Source organism: Pocillopora damicornis, chromosome 1, assembly GCF_964200805.1.
Source record: "Pocillopora damicornis chromosome 1, jaPocDami1.2, whole genome shotgun sequence".
In the NCBI taxonomy this organism is placed as follows: Eukaryota; Metazoa; Cnidaria; class Anthozoa; order Scleractinia; family Pocilloporidae; genus Pocillopora; species Pocillopora damicornis.
Window position 1 is genome coordinate 15656224 of NC_142670.1, and position 21861 is coordinate 15678084.

The 21861-nt window shown below is 37.6% G+C and overlaps 1 protein-coding gene and 1 long non-coding RNA gene across 6 annotated transcripts in view; both read right to left on the bottom strand.

The window, feature by feature from the left end:
- Positions 1-21861, bottom strand: part of LOC113669918 (uncharacterized) — a 257015-nt gene that overhangs the window by 191679 nt on the left and 43475 nt on the right. The gene's annotated exons all lie outside the window — the stretch shown is intronic.
- On the bottom strand, positions 3680-20217 carry LOC149052286 (uncharacterized). 4 transcript variants are annotated; one of them, XM_089191886.1, is made up of 8 exons: positions 20097-20113; positions 17299-17385; positions 12640-12801; positions 11989-12168; positions 11275-11468; positions 9317-9413; positions 8148-8594; positions 3680-4976 (listed from the first exon to the last, which is right to left on the bottom strand). In XM_089191886.1, exons 7-8 carry the CDS (start codon positions 8157-8159, stop codon positions 4680-4682), a joined length of 309 nt encoding a protein of 102 aa, XP_089048012.1. In that variant the 5' UTR covers positions 8160-8594; positions 9317-9413; positions 11275-11468; positions 11989-12168; positions 12640-12801; positions 17299-17385; positions 20097-20113; the 3' UTR covers positions 3680-4679. The 4 variants fall into 4 exon arrangements, with proteins under 4 accessions (XP_089048012.1, XP_089048058.1, XP_089047960.1 ...); XM_089191932.1 differs by lacking the exon at positions 17299-17385 and having other exon boundaries at positions 20097-20217; XM_089191834.1 differs by lacking the exon at positions 20097-20113 and having other exon boundaries at positions 17299-17412.

Sequence of the window (21861 nt, forward strand, 5' to 3'; positions counted from 1 at the left end):
ACTTCCCAACTTTGGATTCCGAAGCAGTCGCATCTCTTGTGAGTTTTAATAGCAGCCCCACTGTCCAGACTTACCAAGAAACGGCCACATCCAGTAAAGAACCCACTGAGTCTTAGCGTTCCGTCCTGCGTACACTCCGTCAAATCCGCTAAGAAAGCCTGTCGCCCGTGTTTCCTGCCCAGATTGTTCCAACGAGATCACCTCTGCAGCCTGTTGACTAGAGCTTCACCCATTAGTGTCACGCAGCCACGGTCCAACGGATGCGCAGCAAAACAAAGTAACTACAATTGTAGCGAAGGGAACTGATGTCTACTAATACAATATACAATACAATATTTATTTGCCATATACGACATTTACACATGGAAAAAAAAATGAAGAAAATTGATGACAGAAAATAAATGGCGAGAAAACCTGAAAGAAACCACGAGGCTTATAACAAGTCAGGTTTTCTCACTTAAAATAACTAATCTTATATTAGAATTACAATATGGACTTATGGTAATTAACTTTGACCGCGCACACGTACACACACACATACGCACCTTTGGCAACTTGTGAGGACTGTGTTTACACACACCGCTTGTGGGGACCCCTCCTTCTGCTGGCAGTATCAAAATAAAAACTACGATGTTTGATAGCTTGTTTGCCTTACTCTTTATACACTTGATTAGAATTGAGGAAATTCCAATTTTTTTTGTGGGGACTTCCTTATGGGGACCTGTCCATTACTCAACTTTGCCTACTTGTGGGTACTACTTTTAATATAAGACTTGTGAGGACATACTTACCTAACTTGTGGGGTCTCTGTTTCCACACCCCTCTTATGAGGACCGCCTCTCCTTTTGCTGGAGAAGGCGAAGAAGTTTTGCTGAAGGCCTGGTACTTTCCTGCAGCGGAAGAAAACCCTCGTGATTAAATACTAATAATGAAGGCCCGTTAGCGTAATCGCCTTTGCAGTCGTTGTTCGGTCTTGCAATGGGAGAGAGACTGCACTGCGTGGCGAGACTAAACAACGGCTGCGACGGAGACTACCGCAAGTGTGACACCAATAGAGTTTAGTGTTGCTTAAAACTATTCAGACACCAATGACAATAGACCAGAAAAACACCTGTGTCTAAATTCATTTCAGATAAATTGAATGGGTCTTTTTTGCTCTTTATTGAAAGAAATTTTTGTCGGAATCTTTTGAAGTTAATACTTTTTCTCTTTTTACAAAAATGAAAACGTCAGTTACTTAGTGTCCCACCTGAGCTTATCCATCCAAAGAAATAACTTTTGCATGCATAGCATGCCTACAATGAAGGATGACTGCGACTTAAGGAAGCCCAACTGAAAAAATCTCAAAAGTGACCCTTCAATTTGGGATAAAATACTCTTTGCAGGAAAGACCTAATCTTTATCTTTCAAATTCGAAACTCAAACCTGCGGGTATCTTTCTGTGAAGAAGGCAAGAGACAGTTGATATAACTCGAATCCTGTAATGTTTACAACAAAAGTCCAACTGTCACGCTTTCAATAACACCAACTCGACAGTAATGATTTTAGGAAAAGGGCACAAAAATATTTATTGTAAAAGCTTTCTGAATTCGGCTTCTTTGATTAAGAGATGGCTTTTCAGTTTGGTGTATGAAAAACCCATGATATTGGCCAACTGGAGGAAAGGCAATACTTGACAAATACAAGTTGAGCACTACAATAGGTACCATTTTGGTAACACACCCTTTTTTTTAACGTCTAATTTGGGGGCTGAGGTTGAACGTTCTTTTTTATGCAATTTGAGTCTGAAAACTTTCTTAAGATGTTCTGAAAGTTTTATTATTACGGACTAAATTCGACCACAATATGAGTTGTTCTTCAGTTTATCGTACAACAGTAAAAACCGCATTCTTAAGTATTTGAGTTTATTGTCCTGTTTGACCACAGTTTAACATTTCTTTTGCCCTTATTTATTCTTCTCTTATTCTTCATTAAAAAAAAGATAAAAAAGATGAGCAAAATGAAAAAGTTCTCAATTGACTCTCAGCCTGGGTATGTTCTGAGAATGTTTTAAAAATTTGGGCTAATCTCAGCCTAAACTTTCCTATTAAAAAAGGTTCTTATAGAAGAAAAAAAAGGATCTAGTACTTGGAACTTAATTAACATTGGCTTCCATCCTACACGTAGCATATATATAAGCCAGACTGGTAAGCCCTCCTCATAATCTTGGAACTTCAGGTGGCTTTTCACAAAAAAAGAAGGCAAGAGAAGTTTGAAGTTAATGGAACTGTAACACTTTAATATAATTTTAAGCAGCGATTTCTTTTTAACTGTCACAGGAGAGTTATCAGCCAAAGCCACTCACGAGTGAGTAGAGCAGATATTCTGCATCCCATGTTGCAGACATCTTTTTAGTGAGATTGGCCATAAAATTGTATGCTAATGGCTACTAAAATTTAACTTAAGACGTAGTTTGGTTGCACAACCCTCTGATGTTGGTTTCACAATGCTTGATCAATAACAAATGAATGAAGGGGTAAGTTTCTAAAGAAACTGTGGTGCTGCGTCGGTGGGAGAGTATAGAAGGTAATTTAGTGTTAACAACTGGGTTGAAAACGTAAATTAGCCACCGTAAAGAGTAAAAAAGCTGACGTTTCGAGCGTTAGCCCTTCGTCAGAGCGATTAGAGGAATTGTGGGTTGTGTATGGATTTATATGTAGAAAGTGGAGCTACGCCATTGGTGGGAATATGATGACGAAAAAACAGGATTCAACCACTGTAGTTATAAATTTTTTTGTTAAAATCATTATGCAAAACTCTCTCATTGGTTTTGCTTACACTCCAGAAATGAAGCACTCTTAGTTAGTGTATATTAAAATCCACCTCTGGAATTATCAATGATCAAGTGTAAGAGACTTAAAAACGGTAAAAATTCTGGATATAACCCTGAGCTCATAATTTCATAGGAGCTTTTTGTTGTAAAGAAGATATTGACCAATTAAAAACTAATTAGGCCTACAAATGGATGGCAAATTGCTTCTAATATTTTGCAAAATACATATAACAATACTGCATTGTATATATTTATAACTTAACAAGGCCGGATCAGTGGTTACAAGCTACAATGCAATACTGGCTGAAACTACACCCTTTAACGAAACAGTAATGATATGGATAAAAAAAAATTCTGTTTAGTCATATTAAGAATATTGGCGGGTATGTAAGGTCTACAGAGCTTACTATCAGGATGTATAGATTTGAGAATTTGGTAGCTTATATTGAGGTTGGGTACTTTAATATAGGCTTATATCCAAATGTTCAGGGTGTGTTTTTTATAACAGTATAACCCAAACATTTGCAGGAGCCTTAGATCCTGGCGGATTATACAATTCACTAAAACTGTAAGCGCAGGAGTATTTATAAGAAGTCTTGGTAGGGCTCACCTTCGGTAACAGTGATTACGTGATGAGAATCTACAGAAACTTTTTAAAATGATTGATAAAATAAAGGGAAGCTCTATTACTTTTGAAGAAAATTTGAGGCAACTGGAACATACTATTTGCCCTTGAATCAGGAGACCCACACAAACTTTGACTATTAGTAATATTTTTAAATATTGGGAAATGCAAAGCAAAACACTCCTTAACTATCATAATGTTAGCAATTATGTCCAACATCATAATGAATATACTAATGTTGTCCTTGCAGCTCTTGGGGTGAAATTTTAGCAAGGTAACAGGGTAGTCATTACGGGCGGGGGACCAGGGAGTTTCCTTAGCGAATATGAAGTTGACCACTGGCCGCTTTCATAGAGGATAGAATAAAAATAGAACCAAAAAGGAAATCCCTAGCTCCTTAATTTCCTGCCTTCTTTCTGTAGTTACCCAGAAACTTGAGATCTTTGTGACAGCCCTGAGATTGGAAGAGCTTGGCAAAACAGTAGGTTACCCTGCACAGGATTAGTTATACTTTGAGATAACAAAAACAGAACGATTCTATTAGTTATACTTAGGGGCAAGAACCTGCTTTTTCTTGTCAATCTGATTTTTCAAAAAGTATTAAACAGCATGCCGGTCCTTAAGTTGTTTGTATTTTAAAAGCAAGTGTTGCACTAAATGCACCATTTGCTTTTAAAATACAATTCTAAAAGTTTAGTTTTCTTAATAACGTCATTGTTTGACAAAGTTAAATATGTGATGCCAAACCCTTTCAATTGGTTATATCTTAATACTCCAATCAAGAGCTAAATAAAGCACTCTTAGTTTGTGTAATACTGAAATCTACCTCCATAGTTATCAATGACTGAATTTGAGAAAGTCGAAATAATGTAAAAATTCTGGACACAACCCTAAAATCCTATTTTTAAGGTAGCATATTTTTAAATTTTGTCCAATTATAAAATTTTGAGTTGGAATTACAAGTGGATAACATATTGAGTCTAAGACTTTTAAAAGTTTTGATTTCAATACTACAGTTTATATCATTTTACACTTGACAAAGCCAATTTAATGGAGGATTGGTGGCTTACACTTTGGGTGGGGTATTTTGGGATTGGCCTATATCCAAAAATTTATGGTAGAATATAACATATTCTATTTGTCGTTGAATCACAGGGTATCCACGCAAACTATGACGGTAAGTTTTTTTTTAAAATATTGGAGATGTTTGGAAACAGCAAAATACCCCTTAATTATCATGAATTACTGTTTTTTGTTGTCCTTGCAGCTATTGAGGTTGAATTTTAGCAAGGTATTAAGGGTTGTCATTAAGGGTGGGGACTTTAGCGGCAAGAACCCTCTTTCTCCAATGTCAATATGATTCTTAACAAAATATTTAACAGCATGCCAGTCCCTACCATCTAATGCACCATTTGCTTTTAAAATACAGTTCTTACAGTCCAATTTTCCCGTAAAGCGTCTTTCTCTGATAAATGAACTAGGGTGCTTAAAAAACTGCCTCCTTCTCTTCTTCTGTACATAAAACATGGGCATCTTACTCTGTAAAGAAAATCAAAATAAGCACAACAAGTAAGCTTTCAGCTAAAACTTACTCCTCTTATAATTACAACATTTTCTCTACTTACTCTTTGACTTTGACATTCCCCGGTCCACATTTTCCATGTCCATGTGACTGCTGCGTTTTTCGGGGGGGGGAGGGGGGAGGGGGGAAGGGGGATGGTTAATTTCTTTGCAAGTAGTCCCCGTAAGTAACTGTGTATTAGCATGTCGCCACAAGAATGGAAAGTAGTCCCCATAAGTAGTTGTGTGTTAGCATGTCACCATAAGTACGGCAAGTAGTCCACATTAGTAGCTATGTAGAGCTTTTCCCTTTAAAGTGCCTATGACACGAAATTTTGAAATTTTTTATTTTGCATCTTCTGGTTGATAGCTGTATTTAAAATTAGAGATCATTAACCATAGCGCTTAGCGGGTTCTCCTTGACCAATTTTTTGGTCCATTGGAAGTACGATTTGGCGGCCAAAAAGTGTCGCCACTAAGCGAGCGGCCAAAATCATGTTATATAGCTGTGACGTAGAAAACTGTGAAGACGCGTAAGCAATTATGGTGGAGAAAGGAGAAATATCATAGAGAGGACTAACATAGTGCGTGGCTGGAGCGCCCAATGATGTTCGCTACAAGAATAATACACATAAACCGGGCAATTATATACACGACTTTCCAAATGACGTAGCTGTATGGCCAAAATGGACGCTTTCGATCGTCGACATCGAGGAGATTCTACTCTTTAATGTCGTCGGCCTTATTCTCCGTACCGGCTTCGAAGACGCCTGTTGCGAACACATACCACAAATAAGGGTAACATAACCGATGAATTCAGCTAAAACGAATGCTGATTAAGGGCCCTGTTTCCACACTATACACGATTGTTCAACATTCTTTCCGGCTGACATTTCGCAAATGAAAAATGGTGAGCTCCTTCTTAATGTTTATTTCACGCGCTTGAGATGTACTCACACTTTTTGTCTTTCCACATGACTACATTTGCGCTTTTCTTATCGTATGAATATCATACCAATTGTAGCTTCCATCGTATTTTGATAAAAGATTTACATCAATTGTAATGAAGTTCAAGCCCTTTCCTGAGCTGACCGATATCCTGTTGCGTGAACAGTGTGCAACCTCTGACGGATAATGGCATAAAAACAAGCTTAAAGGGGCCGTGTATTCTCCTAACCTAGGTTTCCGAAAATCCATCTCACGAGCTATCAATTCCCCCCTACCCTCAAGAAACCAAAAGTAGCAATATTAGCAATTTCATTGGGATAACAGCACCGCAACGATATAAATAAGGAAACACAAATTTTATTGAATTAGATAGTAACGAATTTAAGTGCCGTATGAAAGTCGATGCGTACGAAATATTCATTAATAATACTGATGTCCGTTATTTCCTTTGTGCGGAATGGGTCATATGGCAATGCTGCACTTAAACTAAATAAGGTTTTTTTCTATTAAAATGCCTATATGAGATTAACTTGAATCAGATGACTATAAACTCACTCGTTTTCCTTTTGGTTTGACCGGCTCGACGACCGTGACCATGGCTTCTGCCTTTGCAATCTATGGGAGAAGGAGCAACTTGCAGTAGAACTGCTCGATTACTCTTCGGTGGAAAATCATCGTGCCTCGTGATACAACTGATTATTTCTTCAAAAGTTAGCTTTTGGTTTACCAAGGGAATTTCTCTACAGCAACGAAACACTAGAGCACTGACCGAGAGGAACCTAATAATATTGGTCATGAAACGGATGTAAAACAGTCGTTGCCGCATTTAAAAAATTTGCCTCTGCTTCACGCCCGTGACAAAAAGAATGACATGTTTCTTTATACATGGAGATCATATTATTGATTTCTTTTCACAGCGTGGATTGGCGCCATGGCCATGGGTTCTAATTTTTTTTTGGTCTTATATCAAGTGCATTGTGTGATCGTCTTGGATGCCGTGTTGTGTCCTTTGCTGGTGCGTTACTATCCGTCCCAGGGTTGTTCCTAACCTCCTTCATACAAGAAGCTCATAAATGTATGTGACCTACGGATTTGTATGGGGAGTGGGTTCTAGTTTCTCCTATGTGTCGTCTATCGTTGTCCTGGGTGAATACTTTAATAGAAGGCGCTTGCCAATGGGATTGCATCATGTGGAGGTGGCGTAGGCTCTCTTGTTACCGGGCCGGTCATAAATTACCTACTGGCATCTGTCGGATGGAAACACTCACTAACAATGCTATTGCAACAGAAACGAACAGAGCTATCCACAAAACACAAGCGCAGCAAACTAGACATTCAGTAACGGGAATTTTTGTTCTAATCTTGACCTAAACAATACAAGCGGGAAACCGCCTTTGTCAGTCTTCGTATAAATCTTCGTTTGATGCAGCGCGTTTCTCCTTCTTAGGGCTGAACCGTACTCGCAACTTTCATTTCCTCTTTATAACTTGAGTACGATGTATTACAACTCTCGGTAGAGCTTACTTAAGGTAGGTAGACATCGCTATCGGTCGTTATTTCAAAATTATTTCAGCGCTGACTTATACAAAATTGCAAGAGATGTGAAAGGTATTTTGGTGTAGACTGAGAGTTTTCACAGTTTTCTACGTCATCAGCCGCTAATTCGTTACCAGTCCACGGGACACTTTTAAGACAAAAGCACTTTAGGGCCCGAAAAAACCGAGTTTTAAGTCTAGGACTATTCTTCAATCGGAATTGGTTTGTACATATGATAAGCTAAATATTTACGCAAAAAAATTCGTGTCATAAGCTCTTTAAGAATGGCAAGTAATTCCCATAACTAGTTGTTTTAGAAATGTCCCCATAAGTATGGCTGGTAGTCCCCATAAGTAATTGTTTGAGCATGCATATCCCCTTATGCACGGGAATCTACGAACGCGTGGCCGCCACTTTGAAAAAGTGACCGATGTACCTCGGGACGAGGTTGGCAGCTAAGCATGAAACGGTCTAGGATCACTTCCTAGTGTAGTTCAACTTGGTAAGTGACCGATCTTTCTTCTCTCTTTTTTAACATAGTTAGCACCTTAAACGTGTTTGAAAAGAACAAAAAAATGTGTAGTTTATGGCTCTCAAGAACAATATAGACAGAAGAACAAGAGAAATTAGTTATGAAATTGAAACCACCTACAATCTTGTACTCACCATTTCAGTCATTTTCCGCCAGTGTTTTCCTTGTGAACTTTCTTGTTTCACCTTGACCGACTGTAAGAAGAAGCTTGCTCACTTTGGAAATTTCAACTGCAGATTCGTGAAGACAGTAGAAGTCTCCATGCACTTGGATTTCATGACCAAGGTGTCTTGCTTAGTCGGTATACCTCTGTTCCTTTGAGAGAGACTACTTGGGAAATGGTCGCCATATACTTTCTGAGTTTGGTACTGGCTATCTCTGTAAGGTTTGACAGAGGTAGGCCGCCTTCCATAGCAAATTTGACTGTCTATTTGACCTAGCAACTATTAAATGGATTTTCATCTGGAATACCCACGGCTTTCCTTGTCTTGTTGAGGAGGTCGATGCTGTTTTTCACCTCAGGTGTCAAAATTACTGTTATAGTCCTGCCCCACTTACTACGAATCTCAACTATGTCTGATCTGTTTTAAAAATATGATAATTAAAACATAAATTACGTTTACTCAAACAATATTTTACAAACTCAAATTATAGAAATTCCCCCCAAGGTATTAAAATATATAAAATGAAACAGAAATATTTTCTTTTTAATGGCCCAAAAAGGCATTGTTAGCATCAGAAAAACACGTCATTATGCTGAACTTTTTGAAGACTTCATAAAATGTTCTCACTGTCTTTGCTGTAATTGTGATATCATGACATCAGGATGTGCAATGTGTTACCCAGTCAGGGTTGATGAAAATACCAAGGAGAAGGGGGCAAGGCTAAAAAGAATGACTTTCCGGATTTAATTTAGAAATTAGAAAGCTAAAATAGGAAAAAAAAAATAAAGAACCAAAAAAAAAGGAAAAACCAAAAAAGTATCGATGCAACAGCATGAGACTCTTTAATATTATAGTACATTTTTGCAATCATAATATTATCATTCCACAGATTTAGCCACCAGTTAGATCTACCCTTCCTGGTTTCATTTTTGTTGTCAGGCAATGTTTTTGGTCAGTCAGTTTGAGTGTCTTAAAGAAGCTCAATTCCAGAATTTTCATGACATTTTCCTTGATAACTGGAGACTTTGTTGAAGTAGGAGATGAAAATACGACTTAATTAGGGTTTGGACTAAGATAGGGCAAGCATGCTATGTTATAAGCATGTTTAAAAGTATTATTATCATAATAATCATTATTACCTGACACAGAATGAAGGACTTTTTCAGGTGCATTGCTCTGCGATGCATTATTCCACCGTTGTAAGAAGAAGGAACTGGAGATGTAGATTTCTTTCCCCTTTGAATTCAAGAGGAAAAATAGTGAGTTATGCTGAAAGTCTTGTTTATGGCAAGACTGGAACAAATAAAAAAAGCTTAATTACTATAACTTGAAACTTCTAAGTTAGGAAAGCATTATAAATATATATGCCCCAGAGGGAAAAAAAAGAAGTTGATGAGAGATTCCTAGGCCCAGTTGTTCAAAGGCCAATAAGCATTAACCCAAGGTCAAATTTTTATCCAAGCTTCTTTATTCCTTCTTTCAAAAGCCTTTTTTGGATAATCTTCTCTTTTCTTTTCATAGCATCCAATTTTTAAATTGGAGACAAAAAGAATTGTATTGAATTTTCATTTAAAGCTTTCAGATCTGGAACCAGATTTCACACTAAGCCTGGATTATCTAAACCTAGCTTTGAACAACTCAACCCGAAAAAGGATTTGGAAACCCCCCCCCCCCCTTACAGAAATTCTTTGCAATAAGGGAGCATGATCAGTTCAGTATACAAAAGTGTAAGTAAGTGAGAGTAGAACATGACCTGTCTATGGAAATTTGACTGAAGCAGTTATACAAAATGGCAACGTTGGTTGAGCAAGGACAACTACTGTGGAACTGAATGGCCAGATTAAGAGATGATCATATTGTTCGAGATACGGGCCAGACAAAAATCACTCCAAATTAAAACAATCCAACCAGTCAATAAAATAAATCTGAGTAGTTTAGGATTGATCACTAATTGTGTTATTGTACTAGTTAGATGTTTCTTTCCAGTTTGTATCTCCCTTACAATGCCATTTGGTAAAATGATACTCTCTGATAGACCTGTGTGGCACGTGGTCGCTTATTTCAGCATAACAAGTTCCTTTTCCTTCAAAATATGTCAGGTAATTGCTTTATATGTGGCTATCAATATAAATTTAGTGACTACCTTTAAATTAAGCCAAATTAAAAGGCAGAGATTCTAATTATTCGATTGCTTTGTAATTCGCTTCATCGTTTACCCAGCATTCCTTATCACACAACCCAAGTTTCCACTCGTGAAATTGCTGTAAGGAGTCTGCAGATATTTAGTTATTCTGATTCATGGAGGAAACATCCTTAGTTGTTATGATAGTTATCTGGAATTGTTCATCAACATCAGCCATGTTGTTGCTCTCGTTCATATTTTGTTCTTTGTTGCGTTGCACCTTACTCTCAACTTTGCCATCTTTTACTGGCATCTTACCTTCATTAACTACATGGTTAAGAAAAAGGAATGTAACAGTTTTTTTCTTGTTTTGTGATAATCATTATTTCTTAGTAGAGCCAAACTTCATTTAATAACTTCAACTCTTCTATGTCAAAACCACCATCTTTTGACGCATTAGTTCCTGGGAGTTTTGTCTGAGAATGTCTTTCGAAGCTAGTCAAACCGTTTCTTTTAGTCACTTTGAGGGTCTGAAGAGCGAAATTGTCCAAAACACCGTTTATAGATACTGTTCTTTCAGATGCAAATCATAAGCTTCCGCAGTTTGGTTATTGGGCACAAAAAGCAGTCTTACACCTTTTGTTTTTCCTCCTCCCCTTTTCTTGCACTTTTCTTACACCACTGTTTTACTTTTAGCCGTGGTAGTAATAGTTCATTGTTTTTATGATTTTTAAGGCTTTTGTTTGGTTGCAACTTACCTTTGACGTTGGAAGAGAATGTATAATGATATTTATGAAGACATTTGAAATGGCAAAAGCCACTTGCAAAAAACTCAGTGGGGATTTAATATTGGAAAACTATTTCTGTAACATCAAAAAATATCTCTCATTTTCCAAAGAGCCCTAAGAATTGATGGGCTCAGAGTGTAAGGGACATCTGCAGTTTATATAATAGAGGGTGTTTGTATGTACATACCAGTTTCCAAGGAGTCTGTAAATAGACAGTCATTGATCTGATTCAGGGAGTAAATCTCTTCAGAATTTGTTGTTACATCTATGTGGAAACTTTCATCATTGTCAGGACTGCTGTTGCCCTTGTTCATATTTTCTTCTTTTTTGTGTTGCACCTTACTGTCCCATTCTTTAGTCCATCTGCCTTGCTCTCATTACCTATGTGGTTAAGAAAAAGAAATGTGTAGAGTTTTGCTAATTTGTGTGAAACCAGGAATGAATAAAAATGGAGCCATCATCATAATCATTGTCGTCATCATTTGAAGTATTATTAAAAAAATAACTTTTAGATTGTTTTGACCAAGGATGGTATGAGTTGTCATGATATCTAGACAGATTGTATGGTATTTTCAATATTCATGTTAAGAGAGATTAATATACGTAATCATAACAGGACTGAAACGGTTTGCATTTGAGTAAATCTAATTCTGGAATGGAGAATTAAATGTTATAATTTTTTATCCTAAGGGCTATGAATGTTCCCCTAAAAAAACAAAACAAAACAAAACAAAACAAGAAAAAAAAAAACGAAATTATCTTTAGAAGAGATGGGGCAAACACCCTGATAGCTCATGGGGTCCGTTACACTGAAACACAAGCAAAGAAAAGAGTTGCTGCAGTTCTGTTAAGTATGACACAAGTCTCCCAAAACAAGTTATTAATGGTTAGGTTGCAATACCTTTTAGCTTTCGCCAGGGAAGATCTCTAACTTCATGGTCACAGTGTAGACCTTCACCGTTCCGAAGTCCACAAAGGGCAAGGCACACTTTGTCTTCACCGTTAATCTTTCTCATTTGCTTTATTTAATGGATTATCGTTTTTTAGTCTTCCAAGTCCAGCAGAGAATGTTGCATCAAGGCTAGAAAATCCACAAAAGTCAAAGTTATAATTGGAAAAGAGCAGTCTCAATTTGTTCCTTGTAAAAGTGTAGTGTAAGGTTTGATGACTTAGTTTCAGTTCTTCCTTTGGTTGTGTGGCGCAGACCAAGCCCATCTAAAATTACACAACTACTTTATTTACAATGAATCTTAAATGCAACTCATGATAAAGCCAAAAAAGTGCAAAAAAAGTACCATATATTTTGATGGTAATTTTATTTCATTTGGAGTAATATGCAAATGATGACAAATCATGAAGCACATTACACACAAAATAGTATGTATTTCAGTATCAGTGATTAACAATCTCATGAAGCCTATTTGAATTCATTCAGGTCGATTTGTGTACAGTAGTCTTAGGACAGCCTCCCCCACTACCTTAAAATCTTTTTTGTTTAACTTAGCGCTTACGGTTAGTGACGTTTTACTATATTATAATTAAAATAACTTACCATAAACACAGGAATCCATCCTTAAAAAAGAAGAGAAAGCTTCTTATTTCTTCCACATGCAAATCTTCTCTTTGATAACCTTCATCCTCTGAGACAAGTTCCCCTTTATATTGAAGAGGGAGATCACCCTTTGAAAACTTCTCTGTTGGAACACACCTCACCCTTAAAACAAAATTATACCAAATCCGTTGATCATTTTGCTTCCCTTTTTGTGGTTACTTCCTCCTGTGGGAGGCAAATCTATATATATTATCGAAATGAGTAAGTAGCTGTAAATGAGTTAATCACTTTTAGCCTTAACCCCTTAACTCCCAAGATCTGATTGGTAATTCTCCCTTCTAGCTGCTACACATATCCTTGCAAATTAGTTGTGAGAATTTGGTGTTAGATCAGGACAACAACTTCTACCTGATAAGTTTGAATATTCTCATGAGCTGTTTGCAAGATAATATAAGGACATTATCGGGAGAAATTTCATGTTGATCACTTCTGGGAGTTAAAGGGTTAGAGATAGAACAGTTAGGTTCTCGAGCTAGCCCCTATAAATTTACCGATATTATTATCTTTATTATGATTATTTGTTACCATTTAGTTATTGCCTGATTGTCAGTCAATCACTATATTCGCGAATCATCTTTCTCTCCACAAACAGGGTACTCATAGATACGTGGGTTACGGCAGTTTACTGTTTTACATGTGAATGGAAATTTTCTGCAACACTACTTTCGAGCATCATGATACAACCCCTAGTTATCTTCAATGTTATAAAAGTCATACTATATCAGTGGCCACAAGCAAGGTTAGGCTGCCTATTTTTTAAGCTAGCAAGAAAAGTAATGTAATTGCCTTTCCATGGTCTATTAGTAATTTCCAAAGCGTTCCAATTTTCTAAAGCTGACCCTCTTCGTCTAAACCATTCTAATAATATTGTTGTTTTGGTATTGTTCTCTTTTGTTTGCTCTATCTGTGTCACACATATTACCTTTGGCTACGGTTTTAGTCGAACAGTTTTTCCCTGGACACAATAAGATGTACGAGGAAGTTTAGCATAAAATAGAGTCTGAAAGGGATTGTAGTCTAATGATCTTGGATTAAGAGGAAGAAGGAGTTTTGTTGCAGTTCCATGTCACCTATATGCGGGGTAGCTGTAAAGTACATTGAATTGCCTTTAGTTGGGGATCTGAGAGTCTGACAAAACCGATGTACCTCCATCGGTCATTCTTTGTTGTAAAGGACTGCTACCAAATAAATAAACAAACTGATAAAAAATACATAACCACGAAATTTTTAAGATCAATAAATTTACACTATTTTTTAAGCTGTGGAGTATTCCGAAGGACGCATTCTTTTGATTTCTTAAATCTGAAAAGGCCGCCCTTTTCCTCCAAAAATCCCCAAAAACGGGCTTACGCCAACTTTAAAATCATATATGGAAATGTTGCAACAGTTTCATGAATCTTTCCCGGTAGTGACAAAATCTCTACTGTGATCCGCATGATTCTGACCTTCCCTTAGCAAATAGCAGCAGACGTTTCTTTCTCGCGGGCCGGGCAAAAGACAACAAACGCCCTATTCACGTACATTTTGTAAATTTTTCCAATTAAAAATAAAAAAAGTAGCAAACATTTGTCCAATGAATTTACCGTTCCTTTGCTTTGCCTAAAAGATGGCAAGTTGTTTGAGCCCTTTTTTCACTCGAACACAACAGACAAATTTTTAAAATAAACTTCAGTGTTCTACAAAGCTGCACTTCATCGCATAAATTCATAATCATAGTAAAAGGTGATAAGATAACGCGGGTAATTTTATTTTTAGATTATGAGGGGACTCTGTGAATTACTATGGCGCTATATCCACAAAAAGATTACCCCGATTGGCGCCCGTTTTCCAGCAAGGCTTCATTAACTTAATTCACAAATAAATCACATCAAAGGAACGTTTTACTTACGCCGTCTTGAGAAATTTTGCGTCCTTGGGCCGATTTGTACAGATCAATTTTTGGCCTCTCAATAATTTCCCGCCAATTTATTCCCTGTCAAATTTCTTGGTCACTTTCCCCCACACGATTCCATCGAAATGCTGTCGCTCTCCTTAGCAAAGTTTTAACCCTTAAATTTATATTTGGTAAACATTGTGATCATCGTATTTACACTTTTCGCCGAGTGATCAGTGATTAAGAACGGGGACCTTCTCAAATAGATAAATCCGTCTTTTCGTCTCAATTTTACCCAAATTTCTTACTCGACCAACTAAGTAACTTTCTGTACGGCAAATTCTGTTAAATTAAGTTCATTATTTAAAAAAAAAGAATTCGATAGCTTCAAATTTATCCTCTTATTTCATCATGACAATAACAACAACGAACAACCAGTAACAGCATGACAAACGATTTTGTGTACAGACCGTGTGGGCGCCTTAGGTCGCTATCATCGCAAAAAATTATCTTGAGGGTCATATTGTAGCATAGAGAATATTAGCAACTTAAGACCGCGCAAACATGTTATGAACTCATACTAAATAATATGGCCATTCCCGCACAAGAAAAAAAAATTCCTTTTTTTTTTTAACAAATCCCCCGAATTTGAAGTAGATTTTCAGCTAAAAACCAACACGGTAAATTATTTTTAAAGTAAGTTCTGATAAATAACGTCCAGGTTTCTCCATTAAAAGGTTCGATATGCAGTTGTACTTCATCACATAAATTAATCAGCACAGTAATAGATTACAGGATTGCGCGGGAAATTTTGTTTGCAGAGCACATGGGGACTCTTACTATGGCGCTGTATCTCTACGAAAAAAGTTACCCCTTGTATTTGATTAGCACCAGTTTCCAGCAAGATTTCATCCCCTAAATTCATACGTAAATCCTATTAACGAAACAATTTAACTTACGCCGTCTTGAGAAATTTTGTGTTCTTGAGCCACTTTACACTGTTTTATTTTTTTGCGTGTGTTATTAATTATTACCCGCCAATTTTTAATGTCGAATCTGTTGCTGTCTTTCTGCCACACAATTTCATGGAACTTTCTTCGCTCCCCTCAGCGAACTTTTACCTCTCAAGTCCATGGTTTGGAAACATCGTCAAGTCTATTTGGTTATAATATTTTCGCAATTAATTAAAAATTTTGCCATGGATATAACCCACCATGTGGGGACCTCTAAATGACGAGAAAACACATCCGTGCATTTTAATTATCATTTCACCCGATTTTATGACTCGACATAGCCTCTTCCAATAGACATCTTACCAAAAGAAACAATAAATTGTTCTCATTAAGCTTCTGCCCTTTTCTATCGTTAAACTGCTCACGCCTTATGTACAGACTCGTCACCATCATGCACCAGATTTTATGGGGACCTTCGCAAGGAAAAAAGGTGCCCTCTCTTCGCAATTTTATCTGAATTTCTAAATCGACTGATCGAAACGAGCGACTAGATTAAATCCTTTAGACTAAGTTCAATTTTTCCGTTGAAAAGGCTCGGTACTTTCACTTCAACACATAAATTAATCATGATAATCGCAGTAATCAGTAACACTGCACGACTGAGAATTTTGTCTTTGGGCAATATGAGGACCATGTTAAAATTTGGTCCGATGTCACCCAACAGAACAGAACAGAAAAGTGAAAGGTGAAGAACATAACGATGACTTATAGCTTACCTTTAAAATAGTTACATTTTGGCTCCGCTGATACTCCAGATGCAGCTGAAGTCTCATGGAACTTGCTATACTTATCATACTGGCAGTTGGGCTTATGTTTCATTAACAGATCAGTAAAAAAATGCAAAACATTTGGATTTATCACAACACTTAGAAGTAGAGATAACGCACGTCACGAAAAAACATTTTCACTCGGTTCTTTAGACAAAAAATAGTCTTTTCATCTTTCTTATCCTTTGACAAATTTCGATCACCTTTGGTCCGCTAAATTGTTCGTTGCCCCAAGACCGGAGCAATGGGAACTACAAAAAAAATAAATTTATACCGTCTAATGTTTCCTATCTTGAACAGATTCACTCACCACTCCGTGGGTCCCCTTAATTAGGGTTTTTGTTTTTCGATACATTACACTGAAGTCAAAACGTTAACAACTTGTATCCCTCTGCTACCCGCCAGTAAACGTTTACTTATTGCACTGACTTAGTACACAGCATAAGCAGCCTTTGCCCACCGAGCATTTTGTTTATTATTTCACCCGATATAGCCTCTTCCAATAAATATCTGACCCAAAGAAACATTAAGTTGTTCTCATTAAGTTTCTGTCCTATCACCAAACTGCTCATGCCTCATGTGCAGACATTTTGTTATCATGCAGTGAAAAATTATGGGGATCGTCGCAAGAAAAAAAGAAAGCCGCTTTCTCTTCGCAATTTTACCCTAATTTCTTAGTCAACCGTTCAATTCGAAACGACCAGCTAAATAAATTCCCTCAAACTAGGTTCAATTCTTCCCGTGGAAAAGGCATGGTGCTTTCATTTCATCGCATAAATTGATCATGATAATCACAGCAATCAGTTACACTGCACGACTAAAATATTGTCTTCGGACAATGTGGGGACCAAGTTAAAATTTGCTCCGTTGTTCACCAAAGATTATTCGGTAGGGACAATGTAGAACAGAAAAATAAAAGTTAAGAACATAGCGACTTATAGCTTACCTTAAAATAGTTTCTTATCCATTGACAAATTTCGATCACCTTAGGTCCTCTTAATTGTTCATTGCCCCAGGACCGGAGAAATGAGGACTATACAAATAAACAAGTTAAAAGATCAGTAAAAAATGCAAAAAATTTGGATTTGTCACAATACTTAAAAGTAGAGATAACGCACGTCACGAAAAAACATTTTTCACTCGGTTCTTTAGACAAAAAAAAATAGTCTTTTCATCTTTCTTACCCGTGGACGCATTTCGATCACCTTTGGTCCCCTTAATTGCTCATTGCCCCAGGACCAGAGAAATGGGGACTACACAAAAAATAAATTTGTCCGTTTAATGTTCCTTATCTTTAACAGGTTCCCCTTAATTAGGTTTTGTTGTTTCGATACATAACACTAACGTCAAAAAGTTAACAGCTTCCATCCCTCCTGCTTACCGCCAGTAAACGTTGACTTCTTGCACCGACTTAGTTTATTGGAGAAAAAGCAGCCTTTAACCATCGTACTTCTGTTACAGAATTGTGCGGGAAATTTCGTTTGCAGAGCACGTGTGGACTTATTAACTATGGCGCTATATTTCCACAATAACTTTACCCCGTGTATTTGATGAGCACCCTCTTCTAGCAAGATCTTATCTCCTAAATTCATACATATATTCCATCAACGTAGCATATTAACTTACGCCGTCTTGAGCATTTGTTTTTTTGGGCCAGTCTGTACTGTTTTTATTTTTTTGCGTGTGTATTTAATAATTTACCGCCAATTTTTATTTCCCGTTGAATCCGTTGCTTTCTTTGTGCGTCAGGATTCCATCGAAATGATATCGCTCTCCTTAGCAAAGCTCCACCTAACAAGCCCATTATTTGGTCAAAATTTTGAAAATGACAATTACATTTGCGCTAGAAATTTTACCTAAGTCATAATCCACCATGTGGGGACCCTAAAAATGACGAGAAAACACATCCGTGCATTGTGATGATTATTTCACCCGATATAGCCCTTTCAAGAGATATCTTACCAAAGGAAAATAAGTTGTTTTCATTAAGTTTCTCGTCATTTCTATCACAAAAATGCTCATGCCATATGTGCAGACATATCGTTATCTTGCAGTAAAAATTATGGGGACCGTCGCAAGCAAAATAGAAAGCCGCTTTCCCTTTGAAATTTTACCTGAATTTCTTAGTTATTTGTTCAAAACGAGCAACGAGATTAATTTCCTTAGACTAAGTTCAATTTTTCTTTTCAAAAAATCCTTTGGGGCTTTCATTTCATCACATAAATTGATCATGATAATTTGGCTGATGCGCCATCAACAGATCAGTAGGAAAATGCAAAACAATCAGGATTTGCCAAAACACTTAAAAGTAGAGATAGCGTGCGTCACGAAAAAACATTGTCAATCTTTTTTATCCTTTGAAAGTTTCGATTACCCTGAGTCCGTTAGTTGTTCATTGCACCAGGACCGGAGTAACGGGGACTATACAAATAAATAAGTTTATACCCTGTAATCTTACATATCTTTAAATTTATTCCAATTTTCAACAAGGGCTATGCGGCAGGGCAACAAAGAAGCTTACTGACCTAAAGCTTACCTTTAAAGTAATTACATTTCGACTACGCTTATACCCTGGAAGCGCCTGATGTAACTTAATTCTCGAGGAACTTGCGATGTTTATCACACTAGTATTGAGCTAATGGGTCTTGGACAAATCAATAGTAAAATGCAGAAAAAATCGGAATCTCCCAAAACACTTAGAGGTGGAGATAACGCACGTCACCAAAAACATTTTTCATTTTTCTTATGCATTGATAAATTTCAATCACCTTAGGTCCCCTTAACTGTTCATTGCCATAGGACCGGAGCAGTGGGAACTATACAAAAGAATAAGTTTATACCCTTTAATCTTCCTTATCTTTAAAATTCAGTCCGATGTTCACCAAAGATTACACGGCAGGGCAATGCAGAGCAAAGAAGCCACCCTAGAACCTCCTGATTTAACGGAGGTTTCAAAGAACTTTGCTATGCTTATCCTACCAGAAGTTGGGCTGATACGTCATTAACAGATCAGTCAAAAAAATGCAAATCATCTGGATTTCTCGCAACACTTAAAAGTGTAGATAACGTACGTCAAGAAAAAAACATTTTTCAGTCGGTTCTTTGGACAAAAAAAATAGTCTTTTCATCTTTCGTTTCCGTTGAAAAATTTCGATCACTTTGGTCCCCTTAGTTGCCCATTGCCCCAGGACCGGAGAAATGAGGACCATACAAAAAATAAGTTTATGCCGTTTAATGTTTCTTATCTTTAACTCGCCATTCCGTTGGTCCCCTTAATTAGGTTTTGTTTTTCTGATACACTGACGTCAAAAAGTTAACAGCTCACAACCCTTCTGCTACCCGCCAGACATCGTTGACTCATTCCACTGACCTATTTAATGACAGTATGAGCAGCCTTTGACCACCGCAGTTTTGTTGCTTCCTACAAAGAGTGGTTTAGTGAAAAACACAATTCCTTGCGTACTCATACCGAGTGACAAAACAAATTGATCCCTACATTTTGATCACCCATTCACAAGAAATATTCAGACAAATGTTACGATTCACAAGCTGAAATTGGACCTGAATGAAGTTCTAAGTAGGTTAAATGACGAATTCATCGCCATGTCGCAGACAAGAAGTAGTCCTTCGGTCGTTCATTGCTATCACCTTTGGTCTGCTTGCTCCAAGACCGGAGCAATGGGGTCTATAAAAAGAAATAAGTCTATACCCTGTGGTCTTTCTTATCTTTGGCAGTTAACTTACCGTTTGAATTAGTTTCTTCTCCATTGAATATATTTTAATGGCAGAACATTATTGGATGACCCAGCCACAACGTGAGCACATTTACCGACAGGACAAACTACTAAGGAAAACAAGACAAAATAAATGTGATTTGTTACTTTGGAAACTAAGTGAACGCTTCAAGCAAAGTGCGGTATCTCACCAGGGAGGATCACAGACTGGGCCAGCTATAGAGCGGCGGAAATCAAGCCTATCTGGCCTTAAGCGAAGTAACAATATGAACGATGACGGAGCGCAAAAGTCGTCTGCTACTTACGGCGGTTCGAAAAGATAAATTAGTACAGCAGCTTAAGATACAGAACATAAATCGGATGTTGTGCCCCCTACTTCCCCCCCCCCCCCCACCTTTTTCACCGGCGTGCTAGACTCCGGTTCTACCTAGTGCCATATGGCGAGCTCCGCATTCTCTCAGGCACCAATAAAAATTCAGTTTTTTTTATCATTGCGACCGCGTTAATAATACCGACTTGTTATTATGTCCAACGACCAACTTTAGAGATTCTCCCAGAGTTTTTCTCAAGCCATTCCAAGGATTGGTTCAGGTGCGAAGTTTTTTTCCATTACACAGAACAACACCCATTTGATATGAAAGCGTTACCTTTTTCAAAACCATAGTTTGGTAAACTCCTATATACTTATGTACTTGTCTCCCCAAAGAATGATTTAAGAGTGAATTAAACTTTTTTGTATCATTTTAAAATTGCTTGTTGTTCGTCTGATCTGTCGTGGATCTGTTCGTTCCTTCAGTTAGCATCTTACCTGAACCTTGCATGGTTGCTCGCCTTGACGTCAGTAATCCAGTGAACAACTATTTACTGCTTCCTTTTGAACGAAATAATTCTGGACTCCGGCTCATCAATGCTTCTTATGGTGTCAAACTACTGACATGCCAATTGAGGCCACGTCCACTTTATCACCTTTCTCTGAAGACCAAAAACAAACAAGCACCCTTGGAAGGCCACTATATCTAAAGCTCGTTGGATCCTGTCGTATAAATTGCTTCAACTACAAGAGTGCTGAGCATGCATAGAATTTATACAGATATTTTTCTTCCCCTCCAACGTCCAACGAGCTAACTTACCGGGTAGTCCCAGTTGCTTTTTCCGACACAAAATGGGTCAAGCGCCTTCTGTACAGCTCCGGTTGGCAAGGCATGATAGTGATATAAGAAACAAATAATTTATTTTGAAAGTCCTAGCCCTTCTTCCGTAAAGTAATACCTTGGGAAATCAGGCGATCCTCTGACATAGTCCACTTAACGCTTAACTTCCGCGTACCTCGAAACAGTCACCCGAGACCTTATGGCGACGGCGACGTAAAGGGACTCAACGTCGAGGCCGTCAGTTGCCGTTAGCGGTCCTGCCAAAAGTTTACATTACGAGAAGATCTTGGAAACCGTGAGTTTCTTATTCCAGCAATTGTGAACCTTTGAAAGTTTACTAAGTGTCATGCCGATTTCGTCCTTGCTTATATCTGCCATGCCAAAAGTAAGAGACACTATTCTCATGGCTTATGCCCGTAATTTGATCGATGATACAGAGTACTTGTTTCTATATAACGTTAAGTTCTCCCAAAAATCCTTTTATTCTATATTGGAGCCACGAACGCTTCAATCTGGACATGATGACAGATAAAGAAAGCAAGAACTTACTGAAGTATTGAACCCTCCAGGCCTGATTGTTTGCTATAACGACGTCAACATGGATACAACTGAGGCATTCTACAT